General features: G+C 48.1%; 2 protein-coding genes across 3 annotated transcripts in view; one reads left to right on the top strand and one right to left on the bottom strand.

The window, feature by feature from the left end:
• SYN3 (synapsin III) overlaps nt 1-23,871 on the bottom strand; it is a 697,366-nt gene that overhangs the window by 451,851 nt on the left and 221,644 nt on the right. The gene's annotated exons all lie outside the window — the stretch shown is intronic.
• The window catches only part of TIMP3 (TIMP metallopeptidase inhibitor 3), a 78,399-nt gene that overhangs the window by 51,795 nt on the left and 2,733 nt on the right, over nt 1-23,871 (top strand). The window contains exons 2-4 of the mRNA XM_006865237.1: nt 14,135-14,217; nt 21,734-21,845; nt 22,783-22,904. Of these exons, the coding sequence (XP_006865299.1) occupies nt 14,135-14,217; nt 21,734-21,845; nt 22,783-22,904 (317 nt within the window). The remainder of the gene's footprint in view (nt 1-14,134; nt 14,218-21,733; nt 21,846-22,782; nt 22,905-23,871) is intronic.

The following is a 23,871-nucleotide window of genomic DNA, read 5'->3' as shown; positions in this document are numbered from 1 at the left end:
GTTGTCTAGCAACTCAGGCTAGTGAGACAGTGCTCTTTTGGACCCCATCATTAAAGCAGGGAGAAGAGAGAAGGGAGGTGAAACTGTGCAGAAGGACAGCCTGGCCTGGTATAGGGTCGGCAGAAAACTTCCCAGAGGAGACTGCCTTCCAGCTGGATTGTTACAGCTGCCCTGGAAGAAGGCAGTCTCCCCAAGGCTAGGAGGAGCAGGGACTCCTGGGGGCTGACTTTGGGGTCAGCTGACCTCCTTTAAGATGCTGTGTCTTGGGACAGGTCAGTGTAGTAGGGGATGTTGGGTTGGGGAGCTGGAGACTCTGGAGAGGTGGGACTCAAGCTGTGACCGCAGCTCTCAAAAACCATATAGACAACATGGAATTCTTCAGAATATTCCTGTCATGTGAGGAAGTCAAGACAGGCATGGGTAGGGACGAGGGTAAGGTTGTTAAGCCCGTTTGTTCTAAGAGGATGTGGGAGGCTCGTGAGGAAGTCAAGACAGGCATGGGTAGGGACGAGGGTAAGGTAGTTGAGCCCGTTTGTTCTAGAGGATGTGGGAGGCTCGTGGAAGAAGGACCACCTATCCCATTGTCCTTTGGGCTTTGGTATTCTCCCACGTGATTGCTCTTTGCCGAGGAAAAGCCTCAGAGATTTTGACCCTGATTGGTGGATGCTTTGTGGGCATTTGCTGTACTAGCCGTTTAGAGAAGTCCGCATCATTGAAACTGCTTTTCCCGAGGGAAGCCAGCCCCTGAGCTGCTCAGCCAAAACCATCCAGATCTTTCTCCAAATTGACTGTGACCACCCAAAGATGACTGCTTGCCTTGCAAACCATTAGAGATTGCAAAGATTAACCCAAAGTCCCCATATATGCCTCCTTGTTGTTGTCAAGTCATTGAATTGATTCCAGGTCATGGTGGTCCCATGTGAGAGAGGAGAACTGCCCTGTACGGTTTTCTAGGCTGTTGTCTTGATGGAAACAGATGGCCAGGTGTTTCTCTTGGGGGGCCACTGGTGAGTTCAAACCACTGACCTTTTAGTTCACACACAAGTGCTTAACCGCTGCATCACTAGGGCTCTTTGTGCCCAATTAGTGGCTCTTGAATGCTGCCTTTTGAGTTTGAAGCAGGCCATCTGTTACAACATGGAAGCAGGGGATGGACAGTGTTGCCCATGTTGTTTTCGGTTCCTTTTGGGTAAATTTCAGCGTCCCTGATGATGTGACATTCTTGGACTGTGTTTCCTCCCTGCTCCTCTCCTTCATTTCATAGACAACAGAGGTCAGCAGTCCCGGAGTGTTAAACAGACTGTTAAAGCAAAACCCCAAGAAGAGGGGAGAGTTGGGAGCAGGCATGTCCCCTCCTGGACAGAGCACCCTCAGAGAGGGCACCCCTGGGACAGCCTGGCCTGGGAAGCTCAGAAAACAAGGTGGGCTCTGAGCACAATCCGGAGTCGCAGTGAGGTTTTCATATCCGCCCAGGTTTAATCGCTTTCCCTGAGATGGAAAGTTGGGCTGGATTGATTTGTGGCTCTCCAGTTTTTTGGAGTGTGTGTGTATTTGGGTTTATTTTTAGCCACAGGAGTTCATTTCTTGCCAAAAAAAAAAAAAAAAAAAACCCTGCTTAAATCAAACCAAGATTAATATTTTTACTTAACGGAAAGAGTTAGTCAGGACCAGCTTTGAACTGGAGACTTTACCTTGATGGGGAATGCGTTTGAACTGTCTGGTCTCTGTGTGGACATCAGCAAAAAAAGGGCCATTGAAACTGGCAGGGAAGAGGACCCTGAGCATGGCATGTGTTAGTTGTGGTTAGGTGCCGTCGAGTTGTGTCCGACTCCTAGGAACGTTGTAGAGGGTTTCCTAGGAGTGGGTTTGAACCACAGACCTGTGGTTCCCAACCCAGTGCTGATGCTCTAGCACCACACCATTGTTGTTGTTGTTAAGTGCCATCGAGTCGGTTCCGACCCTGTACAGGGTTTCCGAGGGTGTAAATCTTTATGGGAGTAGAAAGCCTCATCTTTCTCCCGCGAAGCGGCTGGTAGTTTCGAACTGCTGGCACTACACCATTGTTGTTGTTGTTATGTGCCATCGAGTCGGTTCCGACCCATAGCGACCCTGTATAGGGTTTCCGAGGGTGTAAATCTACCATAGGAGGCAGAAAACGGCTACTTGTGAGGATGTGTCTGAGGAACATGCCAGCTTGCTTTCCTTCCTCACCTTCTCCTAGACCATCTTCACGGAGAGGTGGCATCTTCACTCACAGTTTGTCTGTAACTCTTCCTCAGGTCCTCTTCCCACACAGCACATCCAGTCTCCCTTCCCCAAGAGTGAGGTCACCCCCTCTTTGTTCCCAGTTCTCCATTCTTGCTCCTGTGTCTGAGCCACCACACATTAAAGCCTCTCTCAACACTGGCTCAGGAACCCACGAGCCCTGTTGATTCTCCAGTCAACCTCAGCTTATGGGGACCCCATGCGGGTCACAGGAGAGCTGTGCTCCAGAGGGTTCTCAATGGCTGGGTTTTGGAAGTAAATTTCCAGGCCTTTCTTCCAAGTCTCTTCTGAGTGGCTTAGAATATCTAACCTTTTGGTTAGCAGCTGGACGTATTACCTTTTGCATCACTTCCCACTCAGAGCCTTTTGTTGTATGCCGTTAAGTCAGTTCTGACTCAGGGTGACCCTGTATAGGGTTTCTGAGGCTGTAAATCATGACAGGCACTGAAAACCCTGTCTTTCTCTCACAGAGTGACTGGTGAATTTGAACTGCTTGCTGACCTTATGGTTAACAGCCCAACAGTAACCCACTCCCAGGAAATGACTATTGAATTGAGAATCACTTTTGAGCAAATAAAGCTGAAAAAGACTCAGTCATTTGTCCCAGCATGCCCCAAACCAAATCTACTGCCATCAATTCGATCCTGCCGCCTAGTGTCCCCACAGGACACAGCGGAAGTGCTCCATGGGGGTTCTGAGGCTGTAAACCTTTACATCGTCTTTTTCCATTGGGGCTGCTGGTGAGTTTGAACTGCTGATCTGACGATTGGCAACCCAACTTAAGACCCACAGTGTCACCAATGCTTCCTACCCCAGCATACACATGGAATTATTTACCTCCCTTTGTTTTAAATTGCCCTCCATGTGCATGGCTTTTAAAACACGAAGCCATATTGAGCTTCATGTATTTCACAATAAGTATGTGGTGCCCAAGGGGCTCTTGTAGTGTAGTGGTTACGAGTCAGGCTGCTAGGCTCAAGGCCAGTAGTTTGAAATGCAGCAGGAGAAAGTTGAGGCTTTCTGCTCCTGTAAAGATTTACAGCCTGGGAAACCCTATACAGGGTTGCTATGAGTCAGAACTGACTCCACAGCACACCACCACTACCACCATTAAGTGCTTACTCTGTGCTAGGCCCTCTTCTGTTACTAGGGATACAGCAGGTAAGGAAAACCTAAAACTCTCCCTTCTGAGGACTGAAGTCTAATTTGTTGTTGTTAAGTGCTATCCAGTCAGCCTGTATAGGTTTTCCAAGTAGCACTGTTGGGTTTGAACTGCCAGCCTTGCTTATCCTACAGTGCCACACCAGGAATTCTGAAGTCTAATAGAGAAAGACAAAAGCAAACGAGTGGGCATATAAGATGTTGATGGTGCTGACCAGTGTGCTATAGAGACCAGCAACAATGATGGGGATGTCGGGATAGTAGGCTGGTGGTAGGGCATGCTGGGAGTCCAAGAAGGTCTCCTGACAAGGTGAAACAAGTTGAAACAGATGAGGGGAGAACCCCACAGAAGGAAGAGTCTTCTGGGTAGAACTTCAAACGGATTCACCTTGGTTCTAGACTCTGGAGAATTTGTATTTCTGACCTAGATAGACTTGAGTTAGAATCTACATTTTAACAAAATTCTGATACATACATAAGAATTACCTGGGTGTCTTGTAAAAATGTAGATTCTTGATTCAGTCTATATGGGTTGGAAATGCAAATATTCTCAGCAGGGGATGGGGTTACTACAAATAGCAGGTTTGAAGCCCTGATTCTAGACAAAACTCCCTGAGGGATATTTGGGTTGATGCAGACACAGCCAGGAGGCCAGGGTACTGGAGAGTGGTGGGCAGTTGCCATTTTCTGGTGAGGGCCCAATCCAGAGCTCAGTGTTGATGAGTTAAATTGGACACATCAATGAGACTGCTGGTGAGGAAGGACATTGAATATACCGTGAGTGTCAAAAGAACAAACAAATCAGTGTTAGGAAAATTACCAGGATGCTCTTTAGCAATGAGCATGGCAAGACTTCAGCTCTCTGACGTTGGATCTTATGTCATCAGGAAAGACCAAATGATAGAAAAGGACATATTGTTTGGTAAAGTGGAGCCTCTCCAACCCCCCAAAAAACCCATTTTGGTCCCATAAATTGTGACTCATAGCAACCCTATAGGATAGGGTAGAAACCCATAGGGTTTCCAAGGCTGTGTGGTCTGTCACATCTTTCTCCTATGCAGTGGGATTCACACAATGGCTCCAACGTTGGACTCAAACAGACCAATGATCATGCAGATGGTGTAGGACCAGGGACACCGTTTATTCCAATGACGTATCACTGTGAGTGGGAACCAATTTGAGTAATGATCACAAACCAAGCATTCAGGTGCAGATGGACATTGGATATGCTGGATATAGGAGTTAAAGGTCACAGAGAAATTCTGGGTTGGAGAAGACCAAACTGATCCATGAATTTTGGTTGCATTGGATGGTATTTAGGGCCACAAGCTGGGTAGTGAGTAAGACAAGTATTCAGAACTGACCACCAATGAGATTGAGTGCCGTGGAAGTCATGGGGGGTATTGACAAGAGGCGTTGATTAAGTGGCGGTGGTGGGCCATAGTCTTCACAAGAACTCTGTGAGGATGGTGTGATCACCCATGGGCTGTATGCTGTGACAGGAAATGACCTGCCCAAGGTCACACAGCCAGTATGTGGCAAGGAAGCAATATCACCCAGGTCCTGCTCACCTTCTAGCTGCTGGTCATGCCAAGATCCCATGACCTCTTCTCCAGGGGGTTTCTCAACCTGACCCTGCAGTTTGTCATCTCTTCTGAGGGGCTTTTGCGGCTTGGTTTGTAGTGAACGAAACAGACTGAGAAACTAGAAGGATCCAGTCAGGATAGGCCCTTCTGACCTCTGCCACTTCCCGTAATTTGTAAGGCTGTCTCTGCGCAAACTGGGAGTCGTTGGGTAGTTCAGATCCACCCGGTGGTGCCAAGGAAGACAGGCCTGGAACTCTGCTTCCTTCGAACAACAGTGATAGTCAAGAAAACCCAATGGAGCAGTTCTGCTCAGGGCACATGAAGTTGTCATGAGACAGGATCAACTTCACAACAGATTTTCTTTTCCCCTCAAATTTGGGCTTCACCTATCCCCCAAAAGATGGCAGGTATTGGGGGAAGACTTTGAAAAAGATAGGGCCGCTGGAGGAGAAGGAGGAGAAGACACTGACTTGAGTTTCCTTTTCGGGTTCCTTCTTGGTTCCCTCTGATTCATTAATTTAAGAATCTGTGTCTAATGGTCAGTCACAGTATAAGAGTACCTCATCTGTTTAGTTTTAGGGTTCATGAATCAGGCTGATTAACCTCAGACTCACAATGCTGAGTGAAACTTTAGGGTCACCTGGGTCTCTGGTTTCCAAGTGTTCCTCCTACCCCATGCAAGCCTCAGTAGCGTGCTTTATATGTAAAACAGATAAATATGTGTGTGTCAGAGTGTGTGTGTGTGTGTGAGTGGTGGGATGTGGGTTGTTGGGGGCTATCAGGGGTCCTTCCTCCTGTCTGTTCCCAGCAGGGCTGACAGTGGGGAACAGAGGGAAGAAGACGTTAAGTTAGGAGCTATTTTGACTTCAGTACAGATCCCATCTCAAGATGTTTAGGTGTTCTGTTTTCTTGGAAAACCCCTAAGCTATTTTCCTGTGGGCTTTAAAACTCTTCTTGAAGTACCTGGTACTCATTCCCACTGCAAGAAAATGGAGACAGCAGCATTTATTGATAGATTTTTCACCCTCAATTCAGGAGACTTGGCTTCGATTTCCCGGCATGGCATCTTACGCATGGCTACAGGCCATCTGTCAGTGGATGCTTGTGTATTGCTTTGGAGTTCCTAGACCACGAAAGACCAGGAAGAAAGGCCTGGTGATCCAGCCAATGAAAACCCTATACATCACAAGGGTCTGATCTCCACCTGCTCGCCTGAGGCTGGTGCAAGGCCAGGTGGCACGTTGTTCTTTGGTGCATGTCAGGGACCAACTGGGCAGCACCCACAATAGCTGTACCTTGGATTACCGTGAGATGGAGAAGGAGAGCATTTGAGATAAGTCTGCAGTGTATGGCACATAGTAGATGCTCAGTGGGAGCCCTCAGTGGCTAAGCGGATGGGTTTGAACTGCTAATCTTGCAGTTACCAGCCTGGTGCTTATTCTACAGCACCACACTAGGGCTCTCAATAAATGGTAGCTGTCATCACACACCAGCTTCTCTGTCTGGTCTCTCATGCAGCGTGACATGTTGGGATACACTGCTAGTTAGCCGGAGGCCCCACTCTGCCTTTGTTGGAGAGCCTGAAGTGCACTCTGCAAGGTGGACAGGAATGGGAAATACCTGGTAGATGAACCAGACACGCAGTGGTCCAGCCCCACTGCGGGTCAGCTTACTGTCTTTGCCAGGAGCACACTGGCCCCCGGAAAAGGAACTTCCTGTGTCATCCTGTGGGGATGACCACCGGCATAGAAGCCTCAAGTGATGATCAGACAAGTGGGGATTGCTGAGATCCCTTCTAGTTTCTGGTTTGCCTCCTGTGCTGGGATCATATGAGCATACCCACAATCCCCTCTTCCACCAAGTCCAGGCCAGAGAAGACCTGTGAGCCCATAGTCTAGGCTTTCCTGCTTACCAAAAACCTGCCTGCTGCGGCCTATGAGAAGAGCCCCTCCCTCCCCCCCACACACACCCGGGATCCCCACCCACATTGACATCTTTTGGAGAGAGTCAAGCTACCCACAAGCCACGTGTACCTTACTTACTGTCTCTCACTGTCCTGGAATGGAGAGTGGGGCATGAGCATGGATCACCTCCCAGATCAAGGAGAGACCCTGTATTGCTGGGACAGAGCACTGCTGTTACTGTTATTGTTGCTAAGTGCCATTGAGTTTATTGATACATGCTCTCAAATCGGTTCTGACTTGTAATGACCCCGTGTACTCAAACAACACAACGAAACACTGTCCATCCTACACCACTGGAATAGCCACTGTTGTCAGCTCCTCTCCTTGAGCGTCCCTCTTCTTTTTATGGACCCTCCACTTTACCAAGCATGATGTCCCTCTCCAGGGACTGGACCTCCCAGACCACACGTCCAAAGTCCATGAGACAGTCTTACCATCCTGATTTCTAGGGACCATTCTGACGCTTCTTCGTCCAACACAGATTTGTTCATTCTCTGGCAGAGCACGCTACACGCAGTATTCTCTGCCAACACGGTGATTCAGAGGCATTGGTTCTTTCCAGGTTTTCCTTCCTATCAACAAGAGACTACAATGGATGACGTCAAGAGTCTCTGCTTAAACCTATTGCTGTCAAGTCAGCATGGTGGTCAAATCAGTTCAGACTCATGGTGGTCCTATGTGTGTCCGAGTAGAACTGTGTTCCATGGGGTTTTCAAGGATCGATTTTTTGGGAAGGGGATTACCAAGCCTGTCTTCCAAGGCACCTCTGGGTGGACTAGAATCTCTCCTCATTCAGTTAGAAGCTGACCACATGAATTTATGTCAACCAGGGACTCCTCATATCCATCCAGTTAAGGGACAGCTGCTCGGCCTGCCATCCTACTAGGAAAGTACCTCCATCAGGTTAGGGAAGAAGAGTCTGGATTTGTTTGAACATGATAGGTGAGGGGTTGGGGGGGGCGGAAGAGGGAGAGAAGCAGGGGCCAGCTCAAGGGTGTCTTGTCCGTCTCTGAATATTCTGATGAACAGCAGATGTGCAGTTTCTGAAAACACACCAGTGGATTGCACTAAAAGTTGAATCCTGTTTGCTGTCAGAAAAGTTTGTTCAAACTGTGAGCTGCTACTGGTCACATTGCTAGGGATGGGGGCAGGGCACCAAATTATATTTCTGGAAGAGTTGTTTTGTAAAGACTTAGAGAAAAGATCATTCCATAGAGATAGGCTTTTGCACCTGGGTCCTCTGGGGTACAATCTGTTTAAAGGGCCCCACACATATGCACAGATTGGTGTGCCAATTACATATATGGGCACAGCCTGTACACCCTGGTCAGTTTCTTCTTAGATACAATACATGAAATTAACATACTCATTATGCCAATTGTCCTGGATTCAGTTCCAACTCATGTGTGTCAGACTAGAACTGTGCTTGACAAGCTTCCAGTGGCTGATTTTTTTATGGAACTTGATGGCCAGTTCTTGCTTCTGGGTGGACTCAAACCTTGAACTTTTCAATTAGGAGCTGAACACATTAACTGTTGTGCTACCAGGGGCTCCTAAAATACTATTTACTCCTTAATTAATCTTTTTGTATCTTGTGACCTCCATACCCCCAGAAGTTCAAATTCCTATGCCTGGTGCATCGAGAGGGAGTACAGGTTAGGGAAGAGACAGATGGGGTTTCTCAGAGATTGAGATTCAGGCTGTGACTCATTTGTGCCTGGGAGATTAGCCCCGTAGCCATAAACGTTTCAAGCTTGTCTCCAGAGCTCTGTGAACTTGGGAAATGGGACTCCTATTCCTTGTGGTTACCTCCACCAGCACCCAACTGCATTTTCCAGATACTGACCTAGTTAACAAGTTTACGGGCCACTGTGCAGCCCGAAGAGCAACGAAGAAGACCCGTGTGCAGCCCAGTCCGTCTTTAAAGCTGGCTTCTAGCTGCCACATCAAGGTAGAGGGAATACTGGACCTCCTGCCCGCCCCTCCTACCCGCCATGGCGCCCCACCCCCACCCCACATACATTGTTTGGAAACTGGCTTCTGTTATTGCAGAACCAACAAGGCCCTCTCTTCACCTCCCTGGTCCACTCTTCCCCCTAGACTCCTGAAAGCACCCACAGAGCCCTTTCTATGAAACAAAGAAGTACAAAAGAGCACACATTAGAATTGCAGAGAAGAAACGGAAGCAAATAAATTATTAATTCAAAACCCAAATCGGCAGATTTGAGACTGGCCAGCAATTTTACTGTGGACTGACTCTGGGAGATCTATGTGGGAAAGCAGAGTACTGTTTCATTTTAGCTCTGTTTAGTGCAGTGTTGTTTTTTCAGAATCGAACACTCGTGTAACCTCTGTACTTGGTCATCTCTGTGAGTTGTGACCACAGGCTCTGCTATGAGTCGACCGGGCAGGCTACACCTGGGTTGCATGTGGGTGAGAAGATGGGGCAGGCTACACCTGGGTTGCATGTGGGTGAGAAGATGGGGCAGGCGATACTAATGGATTAGGGGCAAACAGACCGTGTGCATTTGGTCTGAACAATTCCTCTGAGACCTCCATCTTTCCCTCAACTCAACAGGGTAGGAATTGTTCAACAAACTCTCCTTTCTTCTCATCCGAGGGTAGAACCCCATCTGTCAGTTTAGTTTGAAGTGAATGTTAGAAGCCAACATGGACAGTCACAGGGCAGTAGGATTCACAGGCGTGGTGATAATTCTGGTACCAGTGACTGTGAATATGTAGGGCTCAGGATGGCTTAGGCATTGTTTGAGGTGCTTTTCTTTGTACTTAACTTTAGCAACAGCTTCACAAGAGCATTGTTATTGTCATCGCCACATTATAGATTAGGCAATGAAAGTACAGAGAGGTGTAGTAACTTTCCTTAGGTTACAGAGTATCAGAGCTGAGTTCCAACATCTGCAGTTGGGCTTCTGTGTCTTGCTAGCTTGTTGCTCTACTCATAATAAGTCCATCACAGGTGTGAGTATTTTTATTGGAAGAGGTCTTGGACTAAAATAACCAGGGAGGTTTAGGAGGGAAGAACCCCGAGGAGTTTGCCTGAGGCCACTCAGTAATGGAACTGGAATTCAAATCTGACCTTCTGGCTACAAAAAAACAAAACAAAAAAAAACTCGTACTCTTTTCACCGAACTATCCTCATAAGAAAATGGTCCAAACTCAGGGCATGTCAGGGTAAGGAATTAATTGACTGGCTGTGTGCACAGAAGCACCCAGAAGTGCCCGGCTTTATATGGCACAGGTTTGCTTCTGACATGTTACATCTAAATCTAGGCAAGCCACTTTGAGGCCAGGAAAGGGTAGACATGCTGCTATTTAAAGGAACCCCTTCTGTTTCCTCGCCATCTGCTCCAAGGCCAAGCCTTGCTCCCTCATTCACCTTCTCTGTTAATGAGAGAGAAGGCAGGTCCAAGTCGACTCAGGAAGAATCAATATAAAATCCTGGCAGATAGCATTCCACTCCACAGTTATGACGTTACAACCTGCCCAGGGGAGTTAATAGAGAGGAAACCATTTCTGGGGCCCCTAGGACTTATGGCACCCTGCCGAGATACTGTTCCAAGGTTCGATGCAGAGATGGACGCAGAATTCTGAAGGAGGTTGACCTGGGATCACGCCAACCTCTCACTTTTACTGCAGACTTGGAGACGGCCCCATGCCTCCTCCCAGTATGAGCTGTCCCAGCAGACTTTGCCAATGGGCTTTTGTGTTGCCATGGCTGTTAGGAAATGTCTGGAGGGGTCGTTGATTGGTCTGTATCCTGACTTCATGTCTGACTGGGAGGGAAGGATCCAAGCTGATTTGGGGAGGACTCTGACACAATCCTGTAGTGACAAGGAACTGGTTCTTAGTAATTAAATTTTAAAAGAGAGAGAGAGAGAGAGAGAGAGAGATTGGCAAAACAGAAGCCCCTAGAACCATCAAGTGAGAAAAGCACAAGTGGAATGCGGGACCCTATCCAGAGAAGCAGTGACACCAGAAATGGAGGCAGAGATGGGGACATGGAGAAAGTGAGCAGCTGAGGACTCTGGACTCATGGAAAGAGAGGGACTGGGTGCTGGTGGCCAGGAGGCAGGCTTTCAGAATGTGCCCTTTGTTGTTTAAATTATTATATATTCCAGAGTGTTTTTGTGTACATTCCCCCCAACAAAACAAAACAAAACAACCCAGAGGGAATGGAAGCAAATACTGTTGAACGATTATGTACAGAGGAGATTGTAATCATTGCAATGAAATGATGGTGTAAAGCCAATGTTTTCTCATGTAAACTATCACTCAGTTCACAATAAAAACTTGGGGAAAAAGAGGCTAGCAGTTGCCTGTCAAGCCAGTGACCACCCCATGTGTGTCAGAGTAGAACTGTGATCCACAGGGTTTTGAAGGGTTGATTTTTCTGAAGAAGATCTCTAGGCCTTTCTTCCAAACCTGAGTGGTCTCAAACATCCAACCTTTTGGTCATCAGGCCCCAGACAGCCCCCTGTTTATTCTTAGTCTGATTACAAGATGCCATCTTCATCACTCAGTCAGTAAACGTTGTTGTTGTTAAGTGCTATCAAGTTGGTTCTGACTTATAGCAGCCCTGTGTAGGGTTTCCGAGGAGTGACTAGTGGGTTTGAACTGCTGACCTTGAGGTTAGCAGTTCAGTGCCTATCCTACAGCGCCACACCAGGGCTCCCTCAGTGAATATTACTTCTCTGTAATTTGTTTTCATTGTTTTCAAGATGCTTGGCTACTCCATGTGCGCCACTTTTACAAATATTTGAATATAACTCTTAGGTGTTTCTTCATATTAGTAGAAAGAAAAAACACAGCCTCTTCAATCTCAGCCATAGAAGAATTGATGCATCTGAGTTACGGTGTTGGAGGAGAATAGTATAAAAGTACCATAGATTACAGAAAAGCAAACACATCTGCGTTGGAAGGATAACCAGGAATGTTCCTTAGAAGCGAGGGTGGCATGACTTTGTCTCTCATACATTAGACATGTTATCAGGCGAGACCCGTCCCTGGAAAAAAATATCATGCTGGATAAAGTAGAGGGTCTGCTAAAAAGAGGAAGACCCCCCAATGAGATGGAGTGGCACAGTGGCAGCAGCACAGTGGGCTCAAATGTAATGATTGTGAGGTTGGTCCAGGATCAGGCAGTGTTTTGTTCTGTTAGGCCTAGGGTCTCTATGAATCAAGACGGACTCATCAGCACCTAACAACAACAACAGCGACAATCTCAATTCCTTTATTCTCTGTGTCCCCACATCACGTAGTAAATACCTCTCCTCCAGTTCTTGTGACATTGGATCTGTGCAGGTGTTTTGTATTCATGTGTCGCTACTAGGTGATGGCGAGTTGGTGCCGACTCACAGTGACCCTGTATAGGGTTTCTGATGAGTGACTGGTGGGTTTGAACTGCTGTCCTTGTGGTTAGCAGTCCTCTGCTGATCCTACAGGGCCATATCAGGAGTCCCATTCATAGTGAACTAATATTTAATAGCATTTCGTCTTGAACGCGGATTAAATATCATTAAACCCTCTTTACAGATGAGAAAATTGAAGTGCTGAGTGAAGGGGCTGGCTTCTTCTGTAAATGCCCTGATGTATATAACATACTTGGATAAGCACTGGACTACTAACCACAAGGTCGGCAGTTCCTTGGAAACCCTGTACAGGGTCGCTGTGAGTCAGAACTGACTTCACGGCAGTTCACAACAAAAGGGGGCTGTGAGGAGTAAATGACACAAAGTAGGTGTGTAGTAAAGATCCCTGGTGGCTCAGTGGTCCAGTGCTAACTGAAAGGTTAGAGGTTCAAACTCACCCAGTGAGTCCATGGAAGGAAGACCGGGTGGTCTGCTTCCGTAAAGATTGTTGTTGTTAAGTGCCATCGAGTCAGTTCTGACCCATTAGCGACCCTGTGTAGGGTTTCCGGAGTGACTGGTGAGTTTGAACTGCCGACCTTGTGGTTCAAACTGACCTTGTGGTCCAGCACATTAGCCCACAGCATCACCCCAGTTTTCTAAAATGTAATTTTTATGTAATTTATAAAGATTACAGTTTAGAAAACAACCTTATGGGTCAGTTAGTTACACTCAGTCTCACTGGTCACTATAAGTCAAAATCAACTCAGTGGCATGCAACAGGTGTCGGAGCTTGTTTTATTTCAAGGTGCTGTAGGATAAGCACTGGACTGCTAACCATAAGGTCAGCAGTTCAAACCCACCTGCTGCTCCATGGGCAAAAGAGGAAGCTTTCTGTTCCCATAAAGATTTAGAGCTTCGGAAACCCAGTGCAGGGTCACTATGAGTCAGAACTGTCACAATGGCAGTGGGCTTGGGTTTTTTCTTGGTCTATTTATTGCAAGGATCTTCCCAGGTTTTGGCACTGAAGATGACGATGATGCTATTTTTTGGCTATGAATGATGTCCTGGACTCGGTGTTAATGTTTTAACATGCAGTATCTTGTCTGAATCCTTCACTTCCGGAGTCTGCTACTATTATTACCCCTGTGTTAGAGAGAGGAAATAGAGGCTAGTAACAAAGTTGCTTGCCAACAGTCCTAATAGCCCTAAACACAACTGAGATTGGAACTGTTCATGCTGGTTTCTAAGACCTCCTCTCAACCTCTCCCACCCACCTCACTGAACTGAACCCTAGTCATCTAAGTGCTGGGTACTTGAGGGTCAGAGCCTGATCTGAGGGTCAGAGTCCAACGAGGGGCCTCAGGGAAGCTGGGGTGCATCAGTAGCCTATGGCAATGTCTGATGGAGGGAATTTGTACAAGTGAAAGGCCTCCCATGCCAGGAGAGTCAGGAAGGAGTCCTAAGAGGAATATAGGTCTTGGTCATCATACAACTGTAGGTGGGCAATGGCGGGAGGCCAAGCAGGTCTGATGGGAGAAATCGCTTTGGGAGTGAGTGTAACCTTGGAGTTTCCAGAGCAGGCAGATATGAATATTGAGCTAAGGAGCTTAAGCGTGGCTGCTTCCTGCTCCCTGTCTCCCCCATCAGAATCCTTGCACTTAGGTGTTCCACTTGGCTCCCAGGTCAGAATGCAATTCCAGGAACCCTGGGGGCTAGCTAGCCTGCCTGCCCTGAGATGCCGGCCCTGTGGTTCAGCCCTCTGTAACTCCTGTCTGGTCTCTTTCTGCAGTGATCCGGGCCAAGGTGGTGGGGAAGAAGCTGGTGAAAGATGGGCCCTTTGGCACGTTGGTCTACACCATCAAGCAGATGAAGGTGAGTGACGTCAGCTTGGCTCTTGGAAGGTTTCTGGGTTTTGGCTAGAGGAGTCCTGGCCAAGATGGGCACGGCGGGATGGATGTGGGCTGTGTTTCCTCAGTGTCTAAGTTCCAGCTCTCCCTCCTACTCTACTAAGACCACCGGAAGGGATGAGTGGTGAGGGGAAGAGGAGGGTTGCTACTTCATCCCAGATGCAGCACAGGTGGAACGGCTCCCAGGTAGTTTATTAAAGGCTGAGCTCTGGAAACAGGCAGTAGAGACTTTCAGTGGGAACTATGAAACTTCTTCTGTAAAAGGTGAAGGTTGGACTAGATTGTCTTTAGGAGCAGCTCTGACCTTCAACTATGAGGACAGGACACATGCACAGTTGCCAAGGCGACAATTTAGGTTTCTGCCCCCTAAGTCTTTACATTGAACATGTGCTCATTCTGAGGACAGGAGACCTCATTCCAAGCTAGGGAGACTACACGCTCATTCCGTGTGCCCAGCTTTGTCTTCCTGCATGCCAGCTAGTTGTCAAGGCTGACTAGACACACTCATGGTATGGAGCATAGTATTCTCAAGCACATTAAGGAAGCCTGCCTAAAGGAAAAGAATATCAGATTCCAAACCCAGAGAGGCTGCTTCATGGCCTCAGCTCCAACCACAAATCACAGAGCTTGGTTAGCTTGGAATCATCCCCTTTGCTTTGACCTCCGTGTCTCTATCTGGTACAGTGTGAGGTTGGGCTCTGTGCGCCTAAGAGCCCCTTTGACTCTGGCATTTCAAGACGTGGTTAGCGTTACTGTTAAACAGGAGCCCCTGGTGGGTGCCAGAGGGTGGGCTTCCTATTTGCCTCACTTTAAAGCTCAGCAACTGGTCCATCCAACCCACCATGGTAAGCACCTTCCTACAAGCCAAGGGCCACGGGGCCACAGGTAGACAACAGTGCCTCTGCTTTCAGGACAACAGAAAATGACCTGACTAATGGACAGTTCAGGGTGGGTGTGCTCGGGTCCAAGTGCAAGGCCAGCCCTTTTATATAAGGGTCTTATTTGCATATCCCAAGCCATTAGGGTAGCACCGACCAATGCTAGAAGACATAACTGGTTCTCCTAGAGTTGGCTGTAACTCATGGCGACCCCAAGTGTGTCTGAGGAGAACATGCTCCACAGCAAGATCTCAATAACTGACTTTTAGGACACGGATAGCCAGGCCTTTTCTTTTGATGAGCTTCTGGGTGGACTTGAACCTCCAATCTTTGGGTTAGCAGTTGAGTGTGTTGCCTCTTTACAGCACTGCAGGATTCTGCAAGAGGTAATCAAGAAAAGTTTACTCATCCAATGGGGACTGAGGGTGAAACCTACTGGCCTGAACTTTCCCGAGGGCACAGTTTGGATGCCCAGGGGGAATGGAGTCTGGGAGCAAAAGTCAATGAGTGGTACCTAGTCATCCCAGGGGCCAATTTCTGTCTGCTGAGGCCTGAGGTTAGATGTACCGGTTTTGTGGGACCTGTTGCTTTGGATTCAATTTTGGAAACATCTACAGCCTTCTGGTTATGTAATGTCCAGAGTCAGCCCTGGCCAGGTGCCCTTGGCTGCCGCAGCCTGGTCATGGGACCAGCTTATGTCTTCAGACAGCGGTGGGGAGAGTAGAGTGGGTGGAGGTGAGGAGAGCCAACAAGAGCAACAACCAACAAAAAAACCCTACTTTGCAGCCTCTGGCAGCTGGCAAGAGAACGTCTAAGCATATTAGACAAAAGCAGAGGCTCAGGAACACACCCACCTGCCTGCTCTGGAACAGGCCTGGCTAAGAGGCGCTGAGGAGCAGCAGCGAGCTGCGAGGGGAGGTTATTGTTAAGTGCTGTCGAGTTGATTCCGACCCATAGCGACCCAGTATAGGGTTTCCAAGGAGCAGCTGCTGAGCTGAACCACTGACTTTGCAGTTCAAACAACTTTGCAGTCTGACATGTTAGCCTACAGCACCACACCAGGACTCAATGGTGCCTAAACTTTTCAGCTTCTCTCTTGCATTCAAGGCCTGCTGGAAACCAGAAGACCAGATGCCCTTCATGTGGGCACAATGTGTCAGACCAGCCACTGGAGTTGTTTAGAGGCCAGACGATAGCTCTTCATCTGCCAGCTTCCAAGTACACACTCATCCCAGAAGGGTGGTTTTTATGTCATTGTTGTTGTCTTGTTTTAATTTTTATTGTGAACTGAGTGATAGTTTACATGAGAGAATATCGGCTTTATACCATCATTTCATTGCAATGATTACTATCTCCTCTGTGCATCATCATTCAACAGTATTTGCTTCCATTCCTTCTGGGCTTTTTTTGAGGGGGGGTTGAGGGTAGGAATGGAGGGAATGCACACAAAGACAGTCTGGAATGTATAATAATTTAAACAACCAAAGGGCATGTTCTGCAAGCTTGCCTCCTAGCCACCAGCACCCAGTCCCTCTCTTTCTATGAGTCCAGACTCTTCAGCTGCTCCCTCTCTCCATGTCCTCATCTCTGCCTCCATCTCTGATATTGCTGATTCTCTGGATAGGGTCCCACAATGTGTTTGTGCTCTTCTCCCTTGATGGTCCCTAAGGTCCTCTGTTCCTGGACTGTAACATCAACTACATGTTACAAAACTTCTACCTTCACAGTTGTGACAGTCGTAATTAGTCATGATAGCATTCACTCACTATTGAATCATAAGACTTATACCCTATCTCTTTTCACCAGACCCAAGTGGACAAGATGAAAACTATTCAGTGGGGACTCCACCTTCCCCTGCACACTCTTAAACTAAAGTCCTTCTTGAAAACTTGTAAGCCAGTCACTTTGTGCCTTTATTGTCCCCTCATTTTAGGTAGCCAATGTCTAAATTGCCAGTCCTTATCTACCCAATATGCAGAGGGATGGGATTGATACTTGATGTGAAGACTCCTTCCCTCTCTGTTGGTGTTTTGAGCAACCACATCCATAAGTATAGGTCAAGTTCATCAAATTGTAGCAATTTACCCACATTTCCCAGAAGGGTGGTTTTATACTTCACTTAGACTCATAGAGTTGTGGCCATAGGCGTTGGGTGCGATTTCAGTGCCCATCGCTGGACTTGTGACTGGGGAAATGACTGCCTCAGTCACATGAACAATCAGTGGCTGATCTGGTTCCTGAGTGGAGGCACCAGAATTACACTCCCATTCTGTGCTCTCACCATGACTCCCAGATCTCCCATCATCTTACTTTAGTCATCCATCACTAGCCCAGTCCTTTGACCCACTCTGCTCCCCCTGCCATCCCAGCACCCAGTCTGCTCCCCCTGCCATCCCAGCATCCTCTCTTCTCCCCCTGCCATCCCAGCATCCTCTCTTCTCCCCCCGCCATCCCAGCATCCTCTCTGCTCCCCCTGCCATCCCAGCACTAGATGAATCATGGAATTGGTACAAGTCTTTCTACCCCCAGAGGCCACTGGAGTCTGTTGATCTCCCTGTAGAAACCAGGCCAGCCACTATTGGGTGGATTCCAACTCCTGGTGACCTCATGTGTGCAGAGTAGAACTGTACACTCCATAGGGTCTCCTGGGCAGCGATCACCAGGTCTTTCTTCCATGGCAATTATGGGTAGGTTTGAACCACCAACTTTTTGGTTAGTTGTTGAACACTGAACTGATAGTGCAGCCCAGAGACCCCTATTCTCTATATTCTGGTCTACAAATCAGAGATGGGGCTGGTGTTACAGTTGGAGCAGTCTATCTGCCCAGCCTCCTAGCTTTCCTTCCCCTCCTCCCTGAACCCCTTGTTTGTGCGGAGCACTATGCTATTTGTTATAATGTTCATCATAATGATTAACCAGTAAAATGCATTGAGCGTTTGACATGAGCCAGGCACTCTACAGCGCTCACAACAACCCTGTAAAACAGATGCCACGGTATCCTCTCTTTTACAGGCAAGGTAACAGCCTGGGACAGCTTAGAAAGCTAGAAAGCTACAATGTGGAGCAAACTCCCATGGTCTCTGCCTATAAGGAGAAAGCAGAGCAGCCTAGGAACAATGGATTTATTGTTTCAGCCCACTTTGGGGGCTACACTCCCTTATCTGCATCTAGTTCCCCACTCCTGGAACAGAAAGAATACAGCTTGAGTTTGTCATCCTGTAATGTTATTTTCAACTTGCTGCATCCTACAAAGGGTGTATCAGAAAACTCTTGGGAGGAGGGGATGGGAAGAAGGAAGCAGAAAGAGAGGGGAGCCGGGCTGGAGTTCTGGCACTGGTCCCAGTGTGGCTTTGTTCTAGGGGATTACAGAGTCTACCCCAGACTCAGACGGGGTAAGCACAAGCTCCCTTAAAGCAGGGCTAACGGACCCAAGAACGTGAGAATTACCAGTCTGTCTGGCTCTGCTCTCCTGGCCTGCCCTCTACCTGACCCCCAAACTGGCTGCCCTGATGAAAGGTAGGCAGACCCTTTCCCACCTGCTGGTTCCTGAGCATCAGATCCACATCTCAGGCATTTGGGGTTTGCAAAGACCACAGGTATGTGTGTGAGGGGACCCCCGGGGCTGGAATTTTCAGGTTGCTGACAGCCTACCCCAAACTGAGTAAGAGCTGGGGCAGAGGGCTGCTGTGTGGCAGGGAGGGTTTGTCTCCAGGGACTGTTAGAAAGTGGTCCACTTCATGGGGACCTGTTGTTGGTGCTGTAAAGGGGACAGCATGTGGGGACATTATGTCCTAGTCAATCCCTGGATGGTCCCGTGGGGAGACCCGATGGTCACGTGCTCTGCATGTATACAATGGCCTGGAGTGACTTCCTTCCTTCAGGAGCTTGTTGAATCAAATGATCAGTAGTAGCATTTTCGTCTTATCTTTAAAACTGCAGCCTGGCATTCTTGGGGATCCTCCCCAACCCACTGGGAACTCTCTCCCCTCCTTCAACTCCCCCTGCCTCTTCATGCTCTCAGCTCTTAGGAGCTCCTTTCCATTAGCTCATTCTGCAAGTGAAAGACCATGCAGTTTACATCTCAGCCAAATACCACATGTTCCTCAGAACCTCAGTTTGTAAATGAGAAGGAAATTGTAGGGGGTCTCAATGAGTTTGTGATGTTTGGACAGCAGCATCCTGCAGAGAGCTGACATTGGGTAGGCATGCAAGAAAGAGCTTCAGTGTGTCAGAGCACAGCTTTACACCCTGGGATTCTCAATGGGTATGGTCTATGGACATAGGTTGCCAGGCCTTTCTTCTGTGATGCTGCTGGGTGGATACAAACTGCTAACCTTTTTATTCGTAGCTGAGTTCATGCCTTTAGTGCCACCAAGGGACCTGGACCTGTATTATACCTTATTGTGTTATTTTCAGAATTGACACTGTGGTGGTTACAGCTGTCTTTTCTATTTTCAAGTTTTGATTCAATGCAAAAGTACCAGAAGCAATTAAAAGAAAAGTTTCTTTAAATTCAGAAATAGCAGTGATTCTGATGAGTGGAGTTCTTCTTACCAGTTCAAGTTCCTCTACTTGAACCAGGGTTTGAGTCTCATCTTAAAGCAGAGGGAAGATACAGGGGAAATAATGAAGTCGCCACAAACCCTGAAAACTTGGTGCCGGTAGATCAGGCTCAAGCGAGTACTTAGTGGAGACATTTGCCAAACACTCCAGGGAAATCCACACCCGAATGAGCTGTGAGTGTGTGCAGGGATGTTGTTCAAAGGCCACACTCGATGGCACACAGCAGCCCTGTGAAATATGGCTCCTGTTAGTGGCTGAGAGGTGCCTTCCATCATTGTGGATGGAGGTAAGGGCTATGACGGGTCACACCTCCATTCCCCTGCAGAATAATTGAAAGCCAGGTGTGGGGAGTTCTTCCCCTATGGTTTGGCTGCCTTGTGTTGTTAGCTGGCAAGCCTCAGGGGGAGAAAAGGGGTCAAGAAGGGAGACCACCTGCAAGCCAGTCAGTGAGAGCAGCATTCTTCTCACATAAGACAGAAGCCCCCAAACCCTGCAGGGCCAAGAAACTGCTTCATGATGGGAAGGGTCCTCATGGACCACTTACTCCTGCCAGCCAGCTCCCGTTTCCGTTTAAAAGAAGATGAGGAGGCAAAAGAAAAGGAAAAAACAAACAGAACCTAAACCATCAGACTGAATGGGAGGCATTTAGATGAGACACCAATGAGGTGATGTCTGACTCTTATTAATTACCATACGTCAATTAATAACGTATGCCAAGAACTAAAGTGGAGACATTGTCCTATTATAAACACTGAGGACAAGGCCAGAGACCACCGGCGGTCCAGGGCCTATGAACACTGAGAACTGATGGGGTTGGGCAACACCTTGGTGCCCCATCCCACCCCGCTGGCTCAAACGGTTAGCAGAATTGTCTCAACAGCTCCCTGCTTGTGCGTGCTCCTGCCCTTGGCCTGGGATCCCGTGTGGGCTGAGCCTCCCTAGTACTCCCCGCAGTAGCTCTGAGCACGCGCTGACACTGAAAGCACCAAACTATTCATTGATGTGACATATGTCTGCTGCAGAGGCCTCAGGCATGGATGTCTGAGGCCTGGTGGGAGACATCATAGGATACCGGGCACAAGCATGGACTCTGAAGCCAGATGTCCCCACTTAAATCTTAGCATCTGCCATTTACGTACTGTGTGCCTTAGATAAGCCACTTAACCTGCCAAGTCTATAAAATGGGAAGAACAGTTCTCTCACAGGGCTGCTACTTCTTAAGTGGGCTCATTCGAGAGCACAGTGGCGCAGCCTTGGCACTGCTGACAGCTAATCTTTGTTGTGGGGGCTGCTGTGTGCAATGCAGAATGCTGAGCAGCATCCTCGGCTCCCTCCCCCTAGATGCCAGTGGTACTCGCCCCTTGTGACAACCGAAAATGTCTCCAGATTTTGTCCCATGTCTCCTGGGCAGCAGAATTGCCTCTGGTTGAGAAACCACCCGGTTAGATTATGAAATTCATGATTTTGTCGATAAAAATGGCCCCAGATCATCCATTTCATGTGGTTCAGTTTAATGTTGAACCAGTCTGTGAATTTCATGTGCATTTTGTGTGCTTTCATCAGATGCTCAGAAGAATAAAGACAGATGGCTCAGTGGCCTCAGTGCACTTTCTGCAGCCACACAGAAATTTGTTAGTCTGCTAGTCTGTGGAATGGAGATATGACCCCCTAGCGCTCAGGGTTCCTGAGTAAATGCTTTTATGTCCTGGAAAATGTCACTGAGGGGCATGCTGACCGTCCACTGGCAGCAAAACCCTGAAGTCAACAAGATCCCTTCATAGAAACTTCTTTGGGTTTCTGAAATGGGGTTGGGATTTGAGACAAGTATGTATCTGGAAGAGTATGGTGGAGGGGCTGGGATACGCAAACAATGGGCTGGATGGGATGGTTCCTCTGGGAAGGGTGGCTTCATCTGCGGTGATGGGTAGGTCAGTGACTGGCTGCGTACTGACCGGTGCGGGGAGCCACATTCCATGAGACTGGTGACCACATGCTTTCAGGGCCCTGGTCCTCCTCTCATGCCGTTCCTTCTACCCACAGATGTATCGAGGCTTCACCAAGATGCCCCACGTGCAGTACATCTACACAGAAGCTTCCGAGAGTCTCTGTGGCCTGAAACTGGAAGTTAACAAGTACCAGTACCTGCTGACAGGTAACGGCCAACGCTAGCCTCTAAGCCAATGTTGGCCCAGGCCCCTTATTCCTCCGCCTGGGAAGGATGAAAACAAGGACTTGAGCCACTTGCCAATAGGTTGTGAAGTGTACCTGATACTGATCTATCTTGCTTCTCTTGTGGCCGGAACTTAAGGCTCTAACAATAATAATATAATAATATATCTGTATATAATATATGTTGTTAAGTGCCGTCGAGTCGGATCTGACCCATAGCAACCCTGTACAGGGTTTCCGAGGAGTGAAATTATATTAATCATCATCATCATCTCAGCCCCACCTCTGGCCCTGTGGGGAATCTCTTTAATTTGTAGTTTCAGCGTTATTATAAACAAAAGAGGGATTGTCAATATTTGTTCCTCTCTACCTCCCAAGCAACCTATGAACCCAGAGCCCACTGCCATTGAATGGATTTTGACTCATAGCAATCCTACATAGCATTTCCAAGAACAAACCTTTATGGGAGCAACAGCTTCATCTTTCTCCTGCAGAGAGGCTGATGGGTTTGAATCTCAGACCCTGCAGTTAGTGGCTTAGCGCTTTACCCACAGCACCACCAGTGTTCCTTAAGTCAACCTATTAGGCCTATCCTTTCACACGTTCTCCTTTTAGGGCAACAGTAAAACAAAACAAAACAACAACCAAAATAAAAAAACCACTAATAAGTCTTGATGGGACACGTGGAGGTTGAATTCTAGGCCTAGCTCCAGTACTTACTGGATTTGAGTCTTTATCTCTGTAACCTGCATTTTCCTCATCTAAAAAATGGAGATGCAGTCTATCTTAAGGTTCCTGGGGGCCAGGGATGAAGAATTGTGGGTCCCTAGCACAGGACCTGGCTGAACGTGGGTACTCAATTGGTGTGACTCATTTTCTTGTGACGGGACTCTGTTCACAACAGCTCTTTCCTCCATTAGGCCGTGTCTATGACAGCAAGCTGTATACCGGGCTTTGCAACTTCGTAGAGAGGTGGGACCAGCTCACACTCTCCCAGCGCAAGGGCCTGAACTATCGGTACCATCTAGGCTGTAACTGCAAGGTGAGTCCCAGTGGAGCCAGGGTGGTGGGGTGGAGCCAGCTGTAGCCCCAAGCTCGCCCGCTCCTGAGGTACTAGTATGAGCCTTTGGGTGGGACAGGGAACCAGCGTGGGCCTGAGGGTCAGGAATGTGGCCCCGTGGGGAGCCGTATAGCAGGCCAGAGAAGAATGCCCTTCTAGCATCTGCTGCCTCACTGCTGCCCACTTACAGTAGCTGGGCACACGGCTCTCAGCATCCCAGACCTTTCTAGTGGTGCAAGGCTGTGGCAGGTCCAGGGCTCGGCCTGGCAGCTGACTCCTCTACGACTCCTGCCCCAGGACTGCTGATCCCAGAGGCTAGAGAACACCACTCTCCAGCCAGACCAACCCTTTGACCCAAGCACAAGACTACCACACTCCAGATCATAGCCACCTCCCACTCCATCCTCACAGCAGCCTGGTCCAGTGTTAGTTACTATTATTATACCCATTTTGCAAATGAGGAAATGGAGGCTCAGAGAGTTTAAGTAACTTGCCTTAGGTCACACAGCTTTTAGAGTCTGGTTTCCAAAGTGTAGGCTTTCATTTTTCCAGTTCCTCGTCCCTGGAATAGCTGAGAATTCCCTTCCTTACCTATTAGCATTAAAGAGGGCCAAGCCTTTTCAGATGATGCGTAACCTTAATGACTTACTGGCTATGTGACTCAGAACAGGTGACTTAAGTTCTCTGAGCCTATGTTTCCTCATCTGTACAAGGGAGCTGAGACTGTCATGGGATGAAAAGAGAGAAGTACTGAGCCTGCCGGGCGCCAGCCCCAGCACACTTATTCCAGGGTTTTTCCGAAAGCGTATGCGGCGTCGGCGGATTACGGAGTCATAGGCCATAATAAATTCAAAATCTTCTCATTACATGCTTTATTATTATTATTTTTATGGCTACTCTAATACTCTACTTCTCTCATTCTTTACTGTCCCGCTCATTCTTTACTCCC

Source organism: Chrysochloris asiatica, unplaced genomic scaffold (genome assembly GCF_000296735.1).
Source record: "Chrysochloris asiatica unplaced genomic scaffold, ChrAsi1.0 scaffold00076, whole genome shotgun sequence".
Taxonomy (NCBI): domain Eukaryota; kingdom Metazoa; phylum Chordata; class Mammalia; order Afrosoricida; family Chrysochloridae; genus Chrysochloris; species Chrysochloris asiatica.
This window is presented reverse-complemented; position numbering and strand designations above follow the sequence as displayed.